This window comes from Somniosus microcephalus, chromosome 14 (assembly GCF_052327205.1).
Source record: "Somniosus microcephalus isolate GS21.2 chromosome 14, FLI_Smic_1.0, whole genome shotgun sequence".
Taxonomy (NCBI): Eukaryota; Metazoa; Chordata; class Chondrichthyes; order Squaliformes; family Somniosidae; genus Somniosus; species Somniosus microcephalus.
In genome coordinates this window covers 110,498,780-110,513,558 of record NC_141000.1, presented here as the reverse complement: position 1 = coordinate 110,513,558, position 14,779 = coordinate 110,498,780, and the positions used below count along the sequence as shown (strand labels likewise).

Here is a 14,779-nt window from a genome sequence, read left to right as displayed (position 1 = left end):
GGAGTTCCAGGATTTTGACCCAGCGACAATGAAGAAACAGCCGATATATTTCTAACTCAGGATGGTGCGTGACTTGGAGGTGGTGGTGTTCCCATGCGCCTGCTGCCCTTGTCCTTCTAGGTGGAAGAGGTCGCAGGTTTGGGAGGTGCTGTCGAAGAAGCCTTGGCGAGTTGCTGTAGTACATCGTCTAGATCTCTACATCCACATCTTTACTCTTTACAGATGAAAACAGTCCTGCTGTGCATTTCCAGCATTTTCTCTTTTTACCTCAGGATATGTACGCAATTCATTTATTTTTCATAACAACATAAAACTGTTCCAAGCAGCTTTCGCCATCTCGGGGCAGATCACGGATGATGCTTCCAACTGCTTCTTGGCTTTTAGGCAGCCTGGGTGCTGTCGGGAGGTCTTACTGGATCATTCGTCATCCAAAAGGACTAAACTTTGGACACAAAGGCTTGTTATTTTAACATTTTTATGAAGTCCCAGTCTAATATTGGCTTGCGCTGCGCATGCATGTTTGGCAGCAAGATAGACTGATTCCCAGTTGCAATCATTTCGCAATGCAACCTCGGCAAGTGAGGGAGGCAGGCCAATGGTCACGAACAACTTTCTGTAACGAGCTTCAGGCAGATACTGCTGCTTACCCCAGAAGCATTTTCACATTACGGGAGTGCAGTTGATGGCAGATTCTCCCTCTCTCTCTCTCGCTAGCGAGTTGATGTAAACGGCCCAGGTTCAGGAACCACCACAAATCAGGGAACCAACAGACCTCTGAAAGAGAGAGTCGAGTCCGTGACTCTGCGTTGGGCCGTCTTGTTCTTGTAAAGCGAACATTTGAAGCTGGTTCCCTCTGTGTGCACTCATCTGGTCTTTGCATTACACAGCAGAGCAGCATCTAACTGGAAGCTTATCAAGGAAGGAAAGTAAGTCGTGTTCAGATCTCCTGGGAAAGAAGTAATCTCCCAGCCGAGTGCTGTGACAGTAGTTTAGATTTTCTAACAAACACAGAGCAAGGGAAACAAGTCCATATAAAAAAAATTGATATACAGGAATCCCGCCCCAACCGCGGTTTTGCCATACGCGGATTTCAAGTATACACTGTTTCCTCTCTGCGACAAATTTTGCCAACCGCGGCAGTGAATTTTGCGTATACGCGGTTTTTAAATTTAGGATTAAAGGTAAATAACATGATTTTTATTGCTTTTTATATTTTTTTTATTGTGTTATTTGAACATTTATACTGTATTTGCCAACCGCGGTTTTACTAATCATGGGGGTTTTCAGGGACATATCCCCTGTGGTTGGGGAGGGATTACTGTAGTTCATCCTCGCAGTGAACTCATTTCAAGAGGAGAGGGAAAAGCAAGTTGGGGTAGCCTCACTTACCTTGACAGAGTTGTAGAAAGCTTCAAATACCCCGACGCTCTTTGCACTGAGCTGCAGGCTAACAGTCCCATCCATGGCCAAGGTAATTCCCTGATGCTGAATGGCTTCTTTACTGGATAAAATAATCACTCCAGACAGAGTTTCCTGCAACAGAAGCCACAGTACCGATCAAAAGCCCTGCCGGTCTATATTCCAATCCACAACACACACATATCAGCAAACCATTTTGTTGCACACTGCATTTATTTGTACAAAAATCTCTAGCACAGATTTATTTCCACTGACTTGAGCAGAACAATTACCTAATGTTTCTCATCATTACTGATTTTCATGCAGTTGAAAATTCCCCTTGCATCCCGAGATGCGCCACGGTCATCAATGTAGAAGTCTGCCAAGTATTTATTTTGTCTATTTAGGCATCTCAACACCGCCCAAGTGTAGCATTCGACCACAGGAGCAGGAGGAGGCCATTCAGCGCCTCGAGCCTGTTCCGCCATTCAATGAGATCATGGCTGATCAGCATCTTCACACCAGCACCTTTGCTCCATATCCTTTAATACCCTCGCCGAACAAAAATCTATCAGTCTCAGTTTTGAAATTTTCAATTGACCCCCGCTCCCCAAGCCTCAACAGCTTTTTTGGGGGGGGAGTGTGTTCCAGATTTTCACTACACTTTCTTTGAAGAAGTGCTTCCTGACATCAGAATAAAGGGTCGCGCCCTTTTAGAACTGAGATGAGGAAGTATTTCTTCTCAGAGGGTCGTAAATCTGTGGAATTCTCTGCCCCAGGGAGCTGTGGAGGCTGGGTCATTAAATACATTTAAGGTGGAGATAGACAGATTTTTGCAAGATAAGGGAGTGAAGGGTTATGGGGAGCGGGCGGGGAAGTGGCTTTGAGCCCAAGATCAGCCATGATCTTATTGAATGGCGGAGCAGGCTCGAGGGGCCAAGTGGCCTATTCCTGCTCCTATTTCTTATGTTCTTATCATCCTTGAACAGCCTAGCTCTGATTTTAAGGTTGCACCCCGGTCCCCGCACCCCCGCCTTGTTCTGGAGGAAATATTATCTCTTGATCTACCCTATCAAAGCAGAGGTTACTGATTTGATCCCTGGTTTGTACTAAGTTAGTTGACTTTGGTCCGGGCAGCAGGTGGGGTGCTACACTTGACCTCAGTGTCCCTGGGGCAACGAGAGAGTGTTTAAGAAAAATGAATCACCCAGAGCTCCTGCTTACTATGTGGTTGACCGCTGCTGGCAAGTGCATTTGTACAAGTGATGAGCGATACCAGGATTAGACTCCATTACAATCCGACTCGTGTTTGCCGACACGAAAATTACAATGTCAATTCTCCATCCTCCACAGATATATTAATTTCATTATTTAGTGCCTCTGAGTCAGAAGGTTGTGGGTTCAAGTCCCACTCCAGAGACTTGAACACATAAATCTAGGCTAACGCTCCAGTGCAGTGCTGAGGGAGTGCTGCTCTGTCGGAGGTGCCGTCTTTCAGATGAGACGTTAAACCGAGGCCCCGTCTGCTCTCTCAGGTTGATGTAAAAGATCCCATGGCACTATTTCTAAGAAGAGCAGGGGAGTTCTCCCCGGTGTCCTGGACAATATTTATCCCTCAATCAACATCACTATAACAGATTATCTGGTCATTATCACATTGCTGTTTGCAGGGGCTTGCTGTGCGCAAATTGGCTGTCGCGTTTCTTACAGTGACTACACTTCAAAGATTACTTTATTGGCTGTAAAGCACTTTGGGACATCTGGCGGTCGTGAAAGGCGCTATATAAATGCAAGTCTGTCTTTTTCCCCCCCCAATTACACCACAGGCTAAAATGATGTAATTGAAGATTCAAGAATTCTCATTATTTCCACCTTTACCCAACTCATGTTCCTTCTCATGAACCACAGGCGTCCATCTAACAATGGACCTTTCTGCTGATAGATGGAGCAGTTTATCCTTCATTTCAAAGATGGCCACACCATTTCCATTAGCCTCCACATTGCCAAGATCACCAACATGACTCTCTTGGTCGTCTGGTCCACCATAACTTTTTGATAAAGGGTTGTAGTTTAGTCCTGCACTGATACAGCCATTTGTACCATCTCCAAACACATGAACAGGGATCCCATGCTTTCTGGGAGTCAATCCAGTGATGCTTCCTTCGACAGCCAAAAGGTCCATCTTCAGCTGGCTCAAACTGAACGCTTCCGGTCACTTCACCGCTCCCCTTCAGCGCACAGATAGCTTTCATAATCGCAAATGAGGTCTAGGTCCCCGCGTGGAAAACAGCCACTTGGTCAACACACCAGAGCTGCTCGTGGCACCATATCCCACTGAATGCCAGTGGTTCCAGGAGAGGAGCAAACGGAACTGAGGGTAAAACCTCAATCCGATAGATCTTTTGGAAATCAAGAAATTTGGGGATAGTGCAGGAAAGTGGAGATGAGGTAGAAGATCAGCCATGATCTGACTGAATGACGGAGCAGGCTCAAAAGGGCAAAATGGCCGACTCCTGCTCCTATTTCTTATGTAAGGTGGCATAGTGGTTAGCACTGTTGCCTCACAGCGCCAGGGACCCGGGTTCGAATCCGGCCTCGGGTGACTGTCTGTGTGGAGTTTGCACATTCTCCCCGTGTTTCCGTGGGTTTCCTCCGGGTGCTCCGGTTTCCTCCCACAGTCCAAAGATGTGCGGGTTAGGTTGATTGGCTATGATAAATTGACCCTTAGTGTTAGGGGGATTAAATACGTGGGGTTACGGGGATAGGGTGGGATATGTGTTGGTGTAGGGGTTACGGGGATCGGGTGGGATATGTGTCGGTGCAGGCTCGATGGGCCGAAATGGCCTCTATCTGCACTGTGGGGTTTCTGTGATTCTGTGATAATCTACTCGGTATTAGAGCAATTAAAAAAAAAATGATTTCCAAAAACTAAGAACAATGCCATTTGGTGAATAAAAAAAAACTAAGTCAGAGGTAGTTATTGATGTGCAATATTAGGAGTTGGCTGCGTGATTCCTAACTTTTGAGCAAATATTGTTTTCTCCAAGTCCTTGGGATGCCCTGGGCATTGGCAAGCACTGCACTACAATTTATAGCTGGTCATTTTTCCCTCAGTTTTGCTTTTTTTTTTTAATTAAAAAAAATAGTATGAATCATGGTGGTTTTATGTGAACCATCAAACACTGTACTTACATTACAACAGTGACTACCCTTCAAAAGTACTTCATTGGCTGTAAAGCGCTTTGGGACATCCTGAGGTCGTGAAAGGCGCTATAGAAATGCAAGTCAGCTATGGCTCAGTGGGTAGCACTCTTGCCTCAGAGTCAGAAGGTTGTGGGTTCAAGTCCCACTCCAGGGACTGGAGCACAAAAATCTAGGCAGACACTCCAGTGCGGTGCTGAGGGAGTGCCGCACTGTCGGAGGTGCCGTCTTTCGGATGAGACGTTAAACCGAGGCCCCGTCTGCTCTCTCAGGTGGACGTAAACGATCCCACGGCACTATTTCGAAGAAGAGCAGGGGAGATCTCCCCGGTGTCCTGGCCAATAGTTATCCCTCAATCATACATCACTAAAAAAAAATTATCTGGTCATTATCACATTGCTGTTTGTGGGAGCTTGCTGTGCGCAAATTGGCTGCTGTGTTTCCCACATTACAACAGTGACTCCACTTCAAAAAAAAGTACCTCTGTAAAGCGCTTTGGGACGTCCGGTGATTGTGAAAGGCGCTATAGAAATGCAAGTCTTTCTTTCTTTCCAAACTCTGAAAATCCCTTCCCCCCAAAATTGGGCAATTTGTGTCCTCTTTGCAGATAGAAATCTGTACGGTCATTTGATCAAAATACTTGCTCTACAAACAAACAGTGAACGCCCAACAATTCCTCTCCATTTCACAATGTAGCAATGTGTGTGTGTGTGTGTGTGTGTGTGTGTGTGTGTGTGGCGGGTATGAGCCGAGGTGTGCAGTGTGTGTGTGCAGTGTGTGTTACTGTGGGCTAGTTTGACATGTTAGGTCAGTGCTGTTTTCCGGTTACTGACCTAGTCTTTTTGGGTGAAAGAGTTCCAGGTTTCCACCACCCTGTGTGTGGAGGCGTGCTTCCTGACATCACCACTGAACGGCCTGGCTCTATTTGTTCGGTTCTGCCCCCTTGTCCTGGACTCCCCCACCAGAGGAGACAGTTTCTCTCCAGCTACCCTATTAATTAATTTGATCGTCTTAAACGCCTCAACCCGATCACCCCTTAATCCTCCGTGCTCGAGGGCAATCAAGCCTAGTCTGTGCAACCTGTCCACATAATTTAACCCTTTTAGCACCGGGTATCAGTCTGGTGAATCTGCGCTGCACCCCTATTCCAAGGCCAATATATCCTTCCTGGGGTGCGGTGCCCAGAACTGAATGCAGTGGCTCTAAATGGGCTATAACCAGAGCTTCATATAACTGTAACATGACACAAGTGGCCCTCTTGAGGCAGTCTTGCACGCCTCCCAGTAACAGGTCTCCAGAATGTGTGCACAGTGCAGGGAGACTCTTGAGAAAAAATATGGGGAAGAAAACATTGAAAAGTAGTAAGGGCGGGGGTGGGTGGGGGGAGCAAAAGAACATCTTAAACAAATTCAGGAATGGAGCATGACAAATAATTACGTCAGCATGTTGTAACAAGGAGCTACCACACCCGATGTCAGCTGTGGCTCAGTGGGCAGCACACTCGCCTCGGAGTCAGGAGGTTGTGGGTTCAAGTCCCCACTCCAGAGACTTGAGCACATAAATCTAGGCTGACACTTCAGTGCAGTGCTGAGGGAGTGCTGCACTGTCGGAGGTACTGTCTTTCGGATGAGACGTTAAACCGAGGCCCCATCTGCTCTCTCGGGTGGATGTAAAAGATCCCACGGCACTATTCAAAGAAGAGCAGGGGTCCCTGGTGTTCTGGCCAATATTTATCACTCAATCAACATCCTTAAAACAGATGATCTGGTCATTATCACATTGCTGTTTGTGGGAGCTTGCTGTGCGCAAATTGGCTGCTACGTTTCCCACATTACAACAGTGACTACACTTCAAAAAGTACTTCATTGGCTGCAAAACGCTTTGAGACGTCCGGTGGCCGGGAAAGGCGCTATAGAAATGCAAGTCTTTCTTTAGGTCTTTCTACACTTTCTCTGCACCATATCGGTTGAAGTTTTCTACAACACTGGATCTCAGCCGGTGAATCGATTTGGTGCAAACCCGGGCTAGAAGATGACTTATTAAAGGAAAGCTCAGCTGGGAACAACTACATTTATGCAGCACTCCTCACGGAAAAAGGGAACGTCTCCAAGTGTTTCACAAGCGGCTGAAGAGATGACACCCACCCTGTGGGAGGGTGAGGGTAGGGGAGAAAAGAAGGGAGAAGGGCAGAACGACTGAATACTTGGGTCAGAGAGATACTTTTTCCTGAGAGAGAGAAGCAAAGCGGCTTCGGGAGAGGAATCCGAAGGGCAAGGGACGCAGTGACGGAAAGATCAGCCTCCAACGGTGGAGAGGCGAGAGCAGAGAATGATCAGCAGTCCAGACCCAGACCAGTGGAGGATGTATGGGGCCGAGAGGATAATGGGCGCGGTAGGACGCAGCAAGGCTACGGAAAGATTTGAAGACGAGGTATTTCAAGTCGATTTGTTGTGGAGCAGGGAGTAACTGGAATGGAGGAAGGACAGGCGATGATGGGCGAGTGGGATAAGACGCAAAGCCACGGATTAACTGAAAACTACAGAGAATAGAGGCAGGCGAGGAGAAGGTTTGTGAAATCAGTTGGAGACGATGATGATGTTTTTGGAGTGAATGACTGGAGCAGCAGATTTTGCTTTGAAATTAATCAGTGGAGCTGCCCGGAAGTACGGAACAGAACAGCCTCACCGAAACCTACCACAGCACGTCCCGTAAAGAAAAGAAAGACTTGCATTTCTATAGCGCCTTTCACGACCACCGGATGCCCCAAAGAGTTTTACAGCCAATGAAATACTTTTTGGAGTGGAGTCACTGTTGTAATGTAGGAAACGCGGCAGCCAATTTGCGCACAGCAAGCTCCCACAAACAGCAATGTGATAATGACCAGATAATCTGTTTTAGATGTTGAGGGATAAATATTGGCCCAGGACACCGGGGATAAATCCCCTGCTCTTCTTCAAAATAGTGCCGCGGGATCTTATACGTCCGCCCGAGGGGGCAGACGGGGCCTCGGCTTAATGACTCATCCGAAAGACGGCATCTCAGACAGTACAGTGAGTGACTGAGTGAGTGCTGCGCTAACATCATCATCGTCGTCTCGAAATAATTTCACACACCTTCTCCGTGCCTGCCTCCCTGCCTCTACGCTCCGCACTCCCCCAGTACTGGATTTTTGTGCTCAAGTCTCTGGAGTGGGACTTGAAGCCACAACCTTCTGACTCAGAAGCGAGTGTGCTACCCACCGAGCCACTGGCTGACACTATAAACACCGAGCGCTGGGTCACATCGCCACACCGATGAGCATGAACTTCACAGCTCCGTCAGGTTTTCCTGAGAAGCCAGCACTCTTGCAGCAACACGGTGAATTCCCCCTAACCACAGACATAGAAACAGAGAAATATAGGAGCAGGAGTCGGCCATTCGAGCCTGCTCCACCATTCAATATGATCGTGGCTGATCCTCTATCTCAATACCATATTCCCGCTCTCTCCCCATACCCCTTGATGCCTTTTGTGTCTAGAAATCTCCTTCTTAAATATATTCAGTGACTTGGCCTCCACAGCCTTCTGTGGTAGAGAATTCCACAGGTTCACCACCCTCCGAGTGAAGAAATTTCTCCTCATCTCAGTCCTAAATGTCCTACCCCGTATCCTGAGACTGTGACGCCTTGTTCTAGACACCCCCCCCAGCCAAGGGAAACATCCTCCCTGCATCTAGTCTGTCTAGCCCTGTCAGCATTTTATATGTTTCAATGAGATCAATCAGCCCAACCCCCCAGCCGTTCAACACTTTCTTCATTTGTCCATCCATCAGTAGCCCAGACAACGAGCACAGGTTGGCGCTCCGAGGGAGAGAAGCAGACACTTCCCTTGGCTGCAGTTTGCCACTAGCCTCACAACTGTTGCCACCTCACGTCTAGACAGCATGTTTGCTTGATCGCAAACTTGTTTGTTTGCTGGTTCTATTTCTGCGTATTCTTTGGGCAAGGTGTCAAGATTCAGAGTGCTTATTTGGCCCGTCTCCTCTAAAACTTCCAGCGAGTTAATGATCAATAGCCGGCCGCTTTCGCCTGCAACCATTTCGATGCCAGCTCATGTCTATTGGCGGTCATGAACATCAAACTTTATAGCCGTGTTTACCCTCCGTGACACTTTTTCTAGCAGCTCGAGCTCTCGGTGGCCAGATGACATGCAGCCAGCAGCAACATGAAGGTAAATTCACTAAAGGCACGCATGACCATCGGTGCAAAAAAGTACTTTTGCCAGCTTTAATGAAGCAAGGCACCTTTCCTCTTCCCAGTTGTGTCAGGAGTCACCGCCACATTAAGACAGCTTTTATATACTTAGGAGGAGGCAGAGTTAACGCAGTACCCAGCAGGCACTGGGAAACCCTTAGATGACACAGATTTGCATTCCCCATTCAGCCCTCCAATACAGTACTAGGAAATAAAATAAAACTGCAAATATTACCAAATCGGAGATATTAGAACCCTAAATTACAGGACCCAAAATGTTGGGACATTGTGTTAAAGGACCCCCCCCCCCCCCCCCCCCACACCCATTGAAATGTCCCAACATATTCTGTCCTTTTTCTCTTCAACATATGCTGGCTGACCCGCCCCAGTTTTTAATCCTATGCATCCCATTTTGGTTATGGCACGTCCCTGCCACCAGAGGGCAGCGACAACATGCTTACCAAATCCTCCCAATTCTGAGCTGCACTCAATTCATATAGAAGTCAGATTTATTTTTATACATAAAATATTGCCCATCAACTTCAAAAAATTTTTGTAGCGATACCTTGGAGGAGGTACAATAGCAGAGGGCTGTCAGCACCTGCGGAACTATACACCGCCTCCCCCACCCCCTCAATATGAGTCACTGTCTTCAGGACAAGGAGGAAGTTGGGGGTGTGGGAAATGAAGGATGGGGAAGGAGCAAACGGGCCCATTATTCCTCACAGACCGAGCATCAGGCAACCTCCTGCGAGGTCGTCGCCAGCCCTGGGCTGAAGCTAACCACTTGGTACAAATCTTGGGCTGGAGTCCCTGAGTTTTGATCATTCTCTCTCTCTCTCTCTCTCTCCTCCCACCATCTATCCCCACACCCCTAGGGAAGCCCAGGCCTCTGCTCGCCAGCTCCCATAGCTGTGTAACTGAAACTGTAGCTCGTCATAGAATCAGTACAGTACAGCCATTCGGCTCATCGAGTCTGCGCCGGCTCTTTCGAAGAGCAATCCAGTTAGTCCCACTCCACCGCTCTTTCCCCAAATCCCTGCAATTTTTTCTCCTTCAAGTATTTCTCCAATCCCCTTTTGAAGGCTACTATTGAATCTGTATCCACCACCCTATCAGACAGCGCGTTCCAAATCCTAACCACTCGCTGCGCAAAAAACTTTTCCTCAGGCCGCCTCTGGTTCTTTTGCCAATCACCTTAAATCTGTGCCCTCTGGTTATCGACCCTTCAGCCATTGGAAACCGTTTCTCTTTATTTACTCTATCTAAACCCTTCATGATTTTAAACACCTCTATCAAATCTCCTCTTAGCCTTCTCTGCTCCAAGGAGAACAAGCCCAGCTTCCCCAGTCTATCCACATATCTGTAACCCCTCATCCCTGGAACCATTCTAGTAAATCTCTTCCATACCCTCTCCAAAGCCTTCACGTCTTTCCTAAAGTGCGGTTCCCACAATACTCCGGCTGGGATTGCTCTTGTGCATATTACAGCAGACCATTTTGAGGGCGACATTGGCACAACATCCAGAAGCAGGTAACCGGTCTTTCCTTTCAGCCCATGTGGTGCAAGGAAGAAAAACTCCCCCTTCAAAAGCACCTTATCCTCACACAATCAATGCAGACACGTACATGACACTGGGGAGGACCATTTCCTCTTCTGCAGTTTATTTTCCCCCCTCCTCCCCTGAAGACATTGACTCTTGGCTGGGGTCAGGTGCTACAAGTGCCACTGACCTCCAGCACACTATCGAAGTACTTGCTGTACACGCGCACGCGCGAGGCTCAACAGGATGCTATTTGACCATGGAGATCATCACAGCAGCGTCCAATCCTGCCCTCGCCCGACGTCCGCACACATGCACTTCCTGAAATGGTGAGGAGGAAGGATGTTCTTGCCATGGAAGGAGTTCAGCGAAGATTCACCAGGCTGATAACTGGGATGGCAGGAATGACGTATAAGGAGAGATTGGATCGATTGGGCTTGTACTCGCTGGAGTTTAGAAGAATGAGAGGGGATCTCATCGAAACTTATAAAATTCTGACAGGACTAGATGCTGGAAGGATGTTCCCGATGGTCGGGGAGTCCAGAACCAGGGGTCACAGTCTAAGGATAAGGGGTAAGCCATTTAGGACAGAAATGAGGAGGAATTTCTTCACCCAGAGAGTGGTGAAACTGTGGAATTCTCTACCACAGAAGGCAGTAAAGGCCAATTCATTAAATATATTCAAGAAGGAGTTGGATATATTTCTCAAGGCTAAAGGGATCAAGGGGTATGGGGAGAAAGCAGGGACTGGGTACTAAATTTGGATGATCAGCCATGATTGCATTGAATGGCGGAGCAGGCTCGAGGGGCCGAATGGCCTACTCCTGCTCCTATCTTTTATGAATCTAGGAGAGGGAACCCTGACTTATTGGCCCCTCACTAGTCCAGAGGCAATTTTTACAGCATGACTGCCTGATGGGCACAGAGCGGGGATTAAACCCGGGGACCCTCTCAGTTACTCACTGAGTCAGCTTCTTGAGCCATCTGGAGAGCAAGGGCCATTTAGTAAACGGAAACATTCAATGATTATGCCTGCTACAACTCTGCAGTAAGACTGTGACCAGCACAGTGAATCAAATCGATTCGGATACACCCAAGCAATCCTGTTAAAAGTGTCAAGACAGCAGGATAGGTACAAAATGCAGTTGTTTTCATTAAGAAGTGACTTTTTTTTGACACAGGGAGAAAGTGGTCTTTGGCCCTCCCGCTTTCCTCTGTCCGTCCATCCACCGCCCTCCCAGGCGATCAAAGCACTTCCTTCAGTCGCCACATCAATCTAACTCTTCTCTTTTACCCTGCAATGTTGATGAGCCGGCAACGGTGGGTGATTTCAAGGTGATAATTAGATTGAACATTTCACCCAATTACATAAGCCGCAGACGGATTCATGACTCGAGGCTGCCCTTTTAATTAGCAGCTTTGCCAATTAGTATCTGCCACTGATGGATATTATAAAGCGATTCCCAACAGGAAAGGCTAGGCAAATTACCAAGTATCGATCATTTAAATGGTTAATTCAATTAATAGAACACAGAAATTATGCCAAGCCCTGGTTAAATGTGCAATTCACATATCACCTCAATCAGATTCAGTCTTCAGCCAATGCACAGGTCGCCTCATCTTCTACTCATCCCACAAGTCTATTTCGGTGTAATTTCACGGACCAGTTTGGACTGGGAGAGGGGTGGAGGGCGGGTCGTTGGTTAGATTCCTACTCTTGATCCATTGACCCCCTCTGTCCTTGCAAACTACCGCCCCATCTCCAACCTCCCTTTCCTCTTCAAAGTCCTTGAACGTGTTGTCGCCTCCCAAATCCGTGCCCATCTTTCCCGGAACTCCATGTTTGAATCCCTCCAATCAGGTTTCCGCCCCTGCTACAGTACTGAAACGGCTCTCATCAAATTCACAAATGACATCCTAGGTGACTGTGACCGTGATAAACTATCCCTCCTCATCCTTCTCGACCTGTCTGCAGCCTTTGACAGGGTTGACCACTCCATCCTCCTCCAAAGCCTTTCCACCGTTATCCAGCTGGGTGGGTCTGCCCTCGCCTGGTCCATTCTTATCTATCTAATCGTAGCCAGAGAAACACCTGCAATGGCTTCTCTTCCTGCTCCTGCATCGTTAGCTCTGGTGTCCCCCAAGGATCGATCCTTGGCCCCCTCCTATTTCTCATCTACATGCTGCCTCTCGGTGACATCATCCGAAAACTGAGCGTCAGGTTCCACATGTACACTAACACCCAGTTCTTTCTCACCACCACTTCTCTCGACCGCTCCACTGTCTCTAAACTGTCACGCTGCTTGCCCGACATCCAGTACTGGATGAGCAGCAGTTTCCTCCAACTAAATATTAGGTAAACTGAAGCCATCGTCTTCGGTCCCCAACTCAAACTCTGTTCCCCAGCCACCGACTCCAACCCGCTCCCTGGCCACTGTCTGAGGCGGAACCAGGCCGTTTGCAACCGTGGCATTTTATTTAGCCCCGAGATTAGCCCACAGCCTCTCCATCACCAAGACCACCTATTTCCACCTCCGTAACATCGCCTGCTCCGCCCCGCCTCAACTCATCTGCTGCTGAAACCCTCAGCCATGTCTTTGTTAGCTCTAGACTCGACTATTCCAATGGTCACCTGGCTGGTCCCTCATCTTCCACCCTCCATAAACTTGAGCTCATCCAAAACTCTGCTGCCCCGTGTCCTAACTCACACCCAGTCCCGCTCACCCATCGCCCCCTGTGCTCGCTGCCCCGTGTCCTAACTCACACCCAGTCCCGCTCACCCATCGCCCCCTGTGCTCGCTGCCCCGTGTCCTAACTCGCAGCAAGTCCCGTTCACCCATCGCCCCCTGTGCTCACTGCCCCGTGTCCTAACTCGCACCAAGTCCCGTTCACCCATCGCCCCGTGCTCACTGCCCCGTGTCCTAACTCGCACCAAGTCCCGCTCACCCATCGCCCCGTGCTCACTGCCCCGTGTCCTAACTCGCACCAAGTCCCGCTCACCCATCGCCCCCTGTGCTCGCTGCCCCGTGTCCTAACTCGCACCAAGTCCCGCTCACCCATCGCCCCGTGCTCACTGCCCCGTGTCCTAACTCACACCCAGTCCCGCTCACCCATCGCCCCCTGTGCTCACTGCCCCGTGTCCTAACTCGCACCCAGTCCCGCTCACCCATCGCCCCCTGCCCGTGTCCTAACTCAGACCCAGTCCCGCTCACCCATCGCCCCGTGCTCACTGCCCGTATCCTAACTCGCACCAAGTCCCGCTCACCCATCGCCCCGTGCTCGCTGCCCCGTGTCCTAACTCACACCCAGTCCCGTTCACCCATCACCCGTGCTCACTGCCCCGTATCCTAACTCGCAGCAAGTTCGTTCACCCATCACCCGTGCTCACTGCCCCGTGTCCTAACTCGCAGCAAGTCCCGCTCACCCATCGCCCCCTGTGCTCACTGCCCCGTGTCCTAACTCACACCCAGTCCCGTTCACCCATCACCCCTGTGCTCACTGCCCCGTATCCTAACTCGCAGCAAGTTCGTTCACCCATCACCCGTGCTCACTGCCCCGTGTCCTAACTCGCAGCAAGTCCCGCTCACCCATCGCCCCCTGTGCTCACTGCCCCGTGTCCTAACTCGCAGCATGTCCCGTTCACCCATCACCCCTGTGCTCACTGCCCGTGTCCTAACTCGCAAGTCCCGCTCACCCATCGCCCCGTGCTCACTGCCCCGTGTCCTAACTCGCACCAAGTCCCGTTCACCCATCACCCCATGCTCACTGCCCGTGTCCTAACTCGCACCAAGTCCCGTTCACCCATCACCCCTGTGCTCGCTGCCCCGTATCCTAACTCGCACCAAGTCCCGCTCACCCATCGCCCCCTGTGCTCACTGCCCCGTGTCCTAACTCGCACCAAGTCCCGCTCACCCATCACCCCTGTGCTCGCTGCCCCGTATCCTAACTCGCAGCAAGTCCCGTTCACCCATCACCCCTGTGCTCACTGCCCCGTGTCCTAACTCGCACCAAGTCCCGCTCACCCATCGCCCCCTGTGCTCACTGCCCCGTGTCCTAACTCGCACCAAGTCCCGTTCGCCCATCACCCCCGTGCTCGCTGACCTACATTAGCTCCCAGTCTGGCATGGCCTCGATTTGTTTTCAAATCCCTCCGTGGCCTCGCCCCTCCCTATCCGTTTCCTCATGTCGCCTGTGGTTCTTTTGCCAATCACCTTAAATCTGTGTCCTCTGGTTATCAACCCTTCTGCCACTGGAAACAGTTTCTCCTTATTTATTCTATCAAAACCGTTCATGATTTCGAACACCTCCATCAAATCTCTCCTAACCTTCTCGGCTCTAAGGAGACCAACCCCAGCTTCTCCAGTCTCTCCACTGCTCTTCCACAGCACCAAGTCTATCATTCAGAG

General features: G+C 49.5%; 1 protein-coding gene across 2 annotated transcripts in view; it reads right to left on the bottom strand.

Annotated features, from left to right (window-relative positions):
* vps26c (VPS26 endosomal protein sorting factor C) overlaps positions 1 to 14,779 on the bottom strand; it is a 51,419-nt gene that overhangs the window by 24,463 nt on the left and 12,177 nt on the right. For both annotated transcript variants that reach the window (XR_015080896.1, XM_086007186.1), the window contains exon 2: positions 1,390 to 1,533. Coding sequence is in view for 1 of the 2 variants with exons in the window: in XM_086007186.1 (XP_085863312.1) it covers positions 1,390 to 1,533 (144 nt within the window). In the remaining variant the exon portion in view is untranslated. The remainder of the gene's footprint in view (positions 1 to 1,389; positions 1,534 to 14,779) is intronic.